The 9,037-nt window shown below is 32.6% G+C and overlaps 2 protein-coding genes across 3 annotated transcripts; both read right to left on the reverse strand.

Annotated features, from left to right (window-relative positions):
• Positions 1-1,426: 1,426 nt before the first annotated feature.
• LOC111692755 lies at positions 1,427-2,678 on the reverse strand (the record flags this gene model as incomplete). The annotated part of the gene is made up of 2 exons (XM_023456864.1): positions 2,267-2,678; positions 1,427-2,090 (listed from the first exon to the last, which is right to left on the reverse strand). Coding segments are annotated over exons 1-2 (835 nt in total), but the record flags the coding sequence as incomplete, so codon positions are not given.
• A 427-nt stretch (positions 2,679-3,105) lies between these two features.
• On the reverse strand, positions 3,106-5,410 carry LOC111692756. 2 transcript variants are annotated; one of them, XM_023456866.1, is made up of 3 exons: positions 5,004-5,410; positions 3,287-4,827; positions 3,106-3,172 (listed from the first exon to the last, which is right to left on the reverse strand). In XM_023456866.1, the coding sequence occupies exons 1-2, from the start codon at positions 5,172-5,174 to the stop codon at positions 3,697-3,699; spliced, it is 1,302 nt and encodes a 433-aa protein (XP_023312634.1). In that variant the 5' UTR covers positions 5,175-5,410; the 3' UTR covers positions 3,106-3,172; positions 3,287-3,696. The 2 variants fall into 2 exon arrangements, with proteins under 2 accessions (XP_023312634.1, XP_023312633.1); XM_023456865.1 differs by having other exon boundaries at positions 3,280-4,827.
• Between the last annotated feature and the right edge of the window lie 3,627 nt (positions 5,411-9,037).

Raw genomic sequence — 9,037 nt, forward strand, 5'->3', positions numbered from 1 at the left:
TCTGTGATAGAAATTACATTATTACTCACTGTTCGTGTTTTTAATCTCTATTTTAGTAATGTTACAAAAGTTTTGCAACTATAGCTAATTTTTTAGATATAAAGTTTTCTGAGAAATATGTATGTTCCTTTGTTATTCCGTACAAATGCTTTTATTTCAAGTATTACTAATTATATTAATCAAGTAAAGAAAACCCTAAATATTGGTGGGTAATGATTACAATGTTTTTATAAACCATTAAATATATTAAAAGGATATATCAACTGTATATTTTATTCCAATAAATATATCACAGCTTCCTAGTCTTTTTTAATTAATCTAGTTTTTTAAAAACATTACAAAAAATCATCTGTTGTGGATAATTTATTGTTTATAACAATGTACATGGGGTTTAGGAAAAATGTATATGTTTGAAATCAATGCTGCCACCCAGAAATCCGGACTTCAATCCTCTTGATTTTTCTTTTTGGCCTCGAATGAAAGATATAGTTTACAAAGATTCTATTCGTTCGCATGAAGGGTTGTGGCAAAGAATACAAACAACTGCCAACAAAGTCAGACGCAGTCCCAATATGTTGTTTCAAACTCGAAGATCTCTCAGAAAACGTTGTGTAAAGCTATCAGACACTGTTAGACACACAGGGTAAAAAGTTATTAACTAAATTTTTGGTAAAATTAGTCGTCTGTGGCGCCCTCTATGAGCAACGCTGAAATTGCAGCACGCATCTTATTTGTCGCTTAAAAAAATTCCTAACCAGCATATTTTCAGAATAATCGCAAAAAACGATTTAAAATTTTTACTTTCAACACCCTGTATTTCCGAAACTATCAACATTCGGATAAGGCATGTTTGCGCTAATGGTCACCATTTCACGTGTAATATATTCAGCTTTCGATTTTCCCATTGTTAATTAATTACCCTGTATAGGTCTACAGAAAAGTCAGCGATGGCATATGTCTATCTCTTAAGGATAACATACTATATCCATTTTAATACTTTAAAAAATGGGCAATTATAAAGCGGTAATTGGAAAGCTATTTACACAAATATTATTTATTAATTAAATTATTAATTCCTATCATTTTAAATACGTTAGTTGGCTTGAGCATTTCATGAAGATTATTTTTCCCTTCACACCATGCAAATTAAATGAATACCATAGGAGATATAGCAAAATCAAAATAATGCGCAACGAAATTAATTTCGTGTCGCCGTGATTCGACCGGGCCGCCCCGTGACCCCGCGCCTCGCGTCCGAGCCGGGCGGTCCGAAAGTTTATGTAGTGTATCAATGTATGGTGGAATTGTGTATCTTATATATGCCTACAGAAAAGTCCGCGATGGCATATGTCTATATGTTAAATATAACATACTACCTATATCCATTTNTCCGATTCTAACGTTTGGCTACTTGAAACTGAATTACAGGAATGAGTCGTATGAGTTAAATCCATAAACCAATCATCGCTAGGACATTCGAGACCTAATGCTAATTTTCCCAAAGATTTACGTTCCTCACAAGTAACTGCAGGAGCATTTACAAAAGGTATATTCAACTGCTTATGTAGATAAGCCTGATGCTTGCAAAAAGCTCCATTTATGCCAGAAGGGCAACTACATAGTCCTACTTCTACATCAATAGTATAGTGCACCGAGGAGTCTTTGGTGCTACTTATTTTATACAAATTATTTCCCAAATCACACAAATCGCTTGGATTTACAGATACCATTCTTGAACATAACTTTAAATAGTTATTTCTAATACTATTCCTCCTGTCATGTGCATAATCCAACAATTTAATTTTGAAATATTCTTCCCAGACAAAACAAATAAAATCTACTAAAGCCACACAATTGTATCCTTTTGTTCGGTGGAGAATTATATCCTTTAATATTCTTATAGATGCTTCGGCATAATTGTTGGTGTTATTACCCCTAATGATAATGTTTTTACGGTGAACGTATAACCATTCGTGTGATCTCAAATAAAATTTTTCAAAACGATTAATAAAATTAGGGAAATCTTGAGATGACTGTTTGAAGTTCAGTATCATCATATTCAATTCATCTTCTGTTTCGCTATACATAACCTATAAATGAAAGAAAAATACATATATCATCTAATGTATGTAAAATTGTATGTTCATTAAAGTACTCATATACATCTGCTGTAAATTGTTTTATAAATGTAATTCTACTGTAAACTTAAACATATACCTCTTGTAGATTTACACTACCCCCAAATTAACTACAGAACTAATCTCACCTTACGAAACAAGTTCATCAAAAACTGTCGCCTCTCTAATGGAATTCCATTTTTCTTTTCACATAACCACCTCCATTCCTTTTGCAAAACATGGAAAAAACAGAGAAGTTGTCTTGATTGTGGATAAGCATTTGCCAATGCAGCTTTTTCAGCTTTAGAGTCATCTGTCATAAAACATGATGGTTCCTACAATTTAATTTCCATTACCTAACATACTAAATATGAATATTTCTATTAACCACAACCAGACAAAATGATACCTGTACAATGTTACTTTATTGCAGAAATAGCCCAAACCTAATATAAGAATATATGTCCATGTAGTCATTCTATCATTATGATTTTTTAAGCAATTGCTCAAATTATGGTATCAAATTATTACAATTTTTATAGAATATTCACCGAAAATTTAACTATTAACTCTTTTGATACACAAGGCATGTGTAACAAAATTGTTTTATATGTACTAATATTAAACAAAGCCAATCATACACTTTATAAAGTAGGTACCTGANTGAAACTTTTAAAATGTCCAAAAAAGTAATGCAAACTCAAAATACCTCTATTCTTCTCAAAAATAAATTCACAATGATAAATAATGTGACATTATGACATAAATAACAAATTTCAAATTTAATATTTCGTGATAAAAGTTTTTTAAGTAATCAACCCCGTTCTTGCTGTCGAATATCAAAATAAATTTTCTATCGTGACACAGACTGTATACAGTAACAAATACATATACTAAATATAGGTACAATAATAATTCTATTCCCATTCTATATTGCACTCTATATTCATACATATCTTCAAAATTTTTTTCGCTTATTTATCTTATGGAAATGGGCCTGAACTCGCTGACGTTTCGGTAGTCCCTCTGCTACTGTCTTCTGGAGTGCTAAAAAGCTAAATGAAAAGATGTTACTAGATTATGTACAATATTCTCATTTTTTTTAAATTTCATTTGACATTTATTTGCCTAATAATGTAGAAATAATACATAATATATATACATAGTACTTTTTTCCAAATGTTCTGCCTCATAGTTTCTTCTTTATTCAAATTAAAATTAGGTTTTACCATGCTTGGACAAAATATTATGTGCCATTGTCAAGACTATTTATTTTTGATGTCTTTTCTGTGTTCTACATTTTTTCGATATGAAAAAGGTTTGTATCTTGGGGTAGTAGTCTGAATTCTTTGCAACCACCGTGCATTTAATAGAACAGGATTGGAGTTTTAAGTTTGGCCATCGATGGTGTAATACATATAAAAAAAAAAAATTAGTAACATCTAAGTAGTAATGTCCATTTGCCACTTACTTTTTATGAACTTCTTTGATATATCCATTTATTTTTTACTAATCACGTGCTCCATGAACTGTTTCCATATTTATTTAGAACTTGTTTAGGTCAAAGTTTTTATTTATACTAATGAGCACGACCATGAAGTACAGCATTCGATTGATTTGCCAAGATATTCAATTTTATATTATGCTTCCTTTTTACTTTATTCTTCACGCCACTGAATGGTCTTCCTGATGGTATCCTAGTACTACCACGAGTTACTCCTGGCCTTCTTCTGGATATAGCTGTAGGCTGAACTTTAATTTTTGACTGTTTCCTAATCGAAGTTTTGGTTGGAACGTTAAGTGCTGAGTATAACTGTTGGAAATTTTTCATTTTCTGTAGTTTCTTGGTAAACTTCTGTATCAAAGTACTAGGTACTTCACTGGCAAGTGCTTTAACTCTATCTAATTCCAATGACAGCTGTAAAATGGCATCATCCTTGTTTCGCTTTTCTTCATCAGGCGAGTTGCTAAGAATTACTTCCGTATATGCTGCTTGCGGATTAACATGATCCGATTCTAACGTTTGGCTACTTGAAACTGAATTACAGGAATGAGTCGTATGAGTTAAATCCATAAACCAATCATCGCTAGGACATTCGAGACCTAATGCTAATTTTCCCAAAGATTTACGTTCCTCACAAGTAACTGCAGGAGCATTTACAAAAGGTATATTCAACTGCTTATGTAGATAAGCCTGATGCTTGCAAAAAGCTCCATTTATGCCAGAAGGGCAACTACATAGTCCTACTTCTACATCAATAGTATAGTGCACCGAGGAGTCTTTGGTGCTACTTATTTTATACAAATTATTTCCCAAATCACACAAATCGCTTGGATTTACAGATACCATTCTTGAACATAATTTTAAATAGTTATTTCGAATACTATTCCTCCTGTCATGTGCATAATCCAACAATTTAATTTTGAAATATTCTTCCCAGACAAAACAAATAAAATCTACTAAAGCCACACAATTGTATCCTTTTGTTCGGTGGAGAATTATATCCTTTAATATTCTTATAGATGCTTCGGCATAATTGTTGGTGTTATTACCCCTAATGATAATGTTTTTACGGTGAACGTATAACCATTCGTGTGATCTCAAATAAAATTTTTCAAAACGATTAATAAAATTAGGGAAATCTTGAGATGACTGTTTGAAGTTCAGTATCATCATATTCAATTCATCTTCTGTTTCGCTATACATAACCTATAAATGAAAGAAAAATACATATATCATCTAATGTATGTAAAATTGTATGTTCATTAAAGTACTCATATACATCTGCTGTAAATTGTTTTATAAATGTAATTCTACTGTAAACTTAAACATATACCTCTTGTAGATTTACACTACCCCCAAATTAACTACAGAACTAATCTCACCTTACGAAACAAGTTCATCAAAAACTGTCGCCTCTCTAATGGAATTCCATTTTTCTTTTCACATAACCACCTCCATTCCTTTTGCAAAACATGGAAAAAACAGAGAAGTTGTCTTGATTGTGGATAAGCATTTGCCAATGCAGCTTTTTCAGCTTTAGAGTCATCTGTCATAAAACATGATGGTTCCTACAATTTAATTTCCATTACCTAACATACTAAATATGAATATTTCTATTAACCACAACCAGACAAAATGATACCTGTACAATGTTACTTTATTGCAGAAATAGCCCAAACCTAATATAAGAATATATGTCCATGTAGTCATTCTATCATTATGATTTTTTAAGCAATTGCTCAAATTATGGTATCAAATTATTACAATTTTTATAGAATATTCACCGAAAATTTAACTATTAACTCTTTTGATACACAAGGCATGTGTAACAAAATTGTTTTATATGTACTAATATTAAACAAAGCCAATCATACACTTTATAAAGTAGGTACCTGANAAAACCTGCGAACCAATTTTTTCCTGTTAGTAAATAGAAATCGCTATAACGAAGCACCTTAACGTGGCAACTATAGTTGTCGAAAACTGTCACTGTGTAATCTCTTCCGTTGGGAATATTTTTGTAATAAGTAATATCACTTATTAAACCGTTTGGCAGCCTTTCAATAAAATGTTCCAGGCATTAGTAGAGTTGGCAAATAGTAGTAATAATAAAAGGGCTTTACTTTTTCTACGATGCCCTTCCAGAAAGGCCTATACCTATTTATTTTTTGTATATGTAAATCACCGTAATCGTAAATAGCCAAATCGCACCACGGTCTATTAGTGACCTCAAGAAGACCCTGAATTTGATAGAAATAGGTATGTGTCACTTGCAATAGTCCATTAGAGTAAATATAGTCTGGTTCTCCTTTGTATGGGCAGTTTATTTCCAAAATTCCATCTTCGTTTATAAGACCATCCGGAGAACCAGCCAAGAAAGGTAAAGCTTTATGGATAACTGAGCCAGACTTTAGAAAATTACATTTTATTTTTATTTATTCCATGTTTGATAGGTGGAAGTCTAGATATATCTTTTTGTCGTAAATGTCTTTTAGCGATGTTTAATTTACTGTTGTGATTCCTAGCTTTACATATTCTACCGAAATTGGAGGTAGTAATTCTAAAAATTTCCTTCTACCGACTATATGTAAAGGTTTGTGTAATATACAATTTTGTTGATCATATTATCATTCATAAAGTGGCTCCATATTTGAGTAATGTTTTTCAGTCTCTTAGTAAAATGTGTTAGTTTAAATAGCCCTTTGATAATATTTTCTTTTCTTGTTCTAACTGATTTTATTTCAGGTGGGTGCTTTTTCGAGTGCGTGATTTTATCTTTTCCTAAAAAAAAACAAATCTCACCACATATTTACTATAAATAAATAAGTTTACCAATATGGTATACATTGGTGCTAAAAATAGCGTCATCTTCGTCAGAGTCACTAATCTCTTGCTCGCCCCAGCTATTATTTTTTTTGAGCCTCCACATTATCTTCTTCATCGGTTTCATCGTTCAGCTTTTTCGATAAAATGTCTACTTGTTCTATTTGAAATTTATTAATAACTTGTTTAAACATGTTTTTGAAAAACTTTTTGAGAGTACAGGAAATAGCACATTACTCGACTTTGAATATAAACTTTTAATTTAAGTATTTTGTTTTATAGAGTATGCGCTTTCTACAAATGCTAAGCCTCCTGTGATGTCAAAAAAAGCAAATTTGGCAAATGAAAATTAGTTCGGGATTATCCAAGTCGGAAATTTCATCAATCTTAAGAAACATTGAAATTAAAATTTTATAGTAAATTATTTTTTCATTTCTAATCTGTGATTTTGTCCCTAACCTAATAATTTTTATGAGTAAATAAAGATGCAACTAAAACCCAATTAAAATATGTATTTTTAAAAATTATTTAATTCATAAATTCATAATTAAAGTTTAGTTAAATTAGTTTAGTAAGTTGGTCAGTATAATTAAAATACACCATTAGGAATATTATTATTCGTGGATACAACGACGTTTTCTTGGCCGAGATGTTGATAGAGGCTAGCTGATGAATCAGTTTCATCATTCAATTGTATTGTAAAAGGTTTCTTGGTCTTCTCGAGGGTTATCTTCATCTAAATTATATGTCGACTCCGTTACAGGAGCAGAGCCCTTCAAAAAATATAATGACTCCATAATTTAGGTAAATATATATATGTCATCTGTACCACTTCCATAACTTGTACTTGTATAACTTGTTTTAAGTTTTGGGAGATCCTAAAACAAATATAATAGCCATATTAAAAAAAGGAAAAGTGAGACAGTTGATTTACCTTAAAATATTGAAATATCAAGCCATGATTTTTTTATTTACTTCTTCCTCTGTGATATTTTCTATTAACTTGCTTTATTCTAATGCATTTTTCAACAGTTTAATAGCTGATATCCTCTTTGTTCTATTTGTATAATCAGCGTAATAATTCATCACCGAAAACTACAACTTTTTCTCCGCTTCTAACGCTTCTTTAGGGATCATGGGAACTTCGTCTCGAACTATGAGGGCCGGCTTCTAATATCTTCGATGGCCCGCCCAGCAGTAGTCGTTCCCGTAATGTTAATGGGCAATCTGAAAGCCCACTGGCACGTAGTTCCACGTAGCAGTGCAATGCTACGGCCACAGTCTTACGCACTAAGTTTTCCCAATGCCACCAGGATAATCGACATAAAACATATTTCCACCATCGGCGTCTGTTTTAAAGGTAATTCGCCTCATGATAACTTCAAAACGACGTTATTCCTCCGTTAGAGTCAACATCAAAAACTCCTGTATACGTTCAGAACCCCATTCAAGTAATCGAAAAATATTCGTCATCGACATGGTCATCGTATACCACAATACCCAATCGTGTCACGTCGTCTACATTCTAATTCCTTAGAATTACGGCACTAATTTGTTGTATCGCCGCCCTGGCAGCATCTATGCGGCGATAACCCTTTTTTAAGGAATCCTCTTATCATTTCCATTTTAAGTTATTTCCACAAATTCAATATATGTTCTCCATTGGCGGCCAATGAACATATAAATGCAAATAAATGTCTCAATCTGTAGAGATGATGTTTACAGCCGCCTCTGCCATGCGACCATGATACTTCTAAGGATAGACCAGTAGTCCTCTTCTGAATCAAGCCGTCTTAAAATCGGAACATCGTTCTCCTTCAACGGTTAGCAAATCCTCATAAATATTAAGTTATATTAAGAAAAAACCACGCCTCTAATTTGTTGGTCAGTCCAAAACTGTTTCCACTTGCATGATGTCGGCTCATAAAATAGCTCATTTTCGCCAGAGGCAAAACCATCACAGAATGGAAACGATTATACATTTTTCCCTAATTTAAAATCTTACATATTTTTTGGCTGCTTGTCCTCGTGGAAAGAGAATTGTACAAATCATAATCATTATGACAAATTGACTGATATGACTGAAATTCATTGATTTATGAATCAATAATACACTTTAACTCACCGGCTCTTCTTCTGTTAAATACTTGCATGGACGTTAACGTAAAAGATGATCGAGTCCATATCATAATATATTACCCTTTTTCCTAACTGCTCCAAGTAACTGTATAGTTTTAGTCTTTCCTGTATTATAATATATGCTGTAAACACGTACAGTAGCGAGAGANAACACTGAACACACATAAAACGCGCCAAATCGGCATAAGATTTGCAAATCGATAAGAAGTTTGGTTAAGTGTTTTGGTCTAAACAAACCTTGCTCGTGAGGCGCCGGCGTAGAACCAACACTGCACGATTACGAATTGACCAATTAGGCATCGTTTTATAAAGCTATGCTTCTAGCGTCCTGTGTTTCAAAATATGCTCCCCGTAATATCAATGGGCAATCTGAAAGCCCACTGGCACGTAGTTCCACGTAGCAGTGCAATGCTTCGGCCACAGTTTTACGCACTAAGTTGTCCCAATGCCACCA

The sequence above is a fragment of the Anoplophora glabripennis genome, unplaced genomic scaffold, assembly GCF_000390285.2.
Source record: "Anoplophora glabripennis isolate ALB-LARVAE unplaced genomic scaffold, Agla_2.0 scaffold3218, whole genome shotgun sequence".
NCBI classification, from domain to species: Eukaryota; Metazoa; Arthropoda; class Insecta; order Coleoptera; family Cerambycidae; genus Anoplophora; species Anoplophora glabripennis.

Excerpts from the sequence above, each read along its gene's own strand:
- LOC111692756 (XM_023456866.1), bottom strand. The coding sequence starts at position 5,174 with ATGACAGATGACTCTAAAGCTGAAAAAGCTGCATTGGCAAATGCTTAT. Across the intron at positions 4,828-5,003 it reads TGATGAACTTGTTTCGTAAG|GTTATGTATAGCGAAACAGA; the intron begins GTGAGATTAGTT and ends TTTCATTTATAG.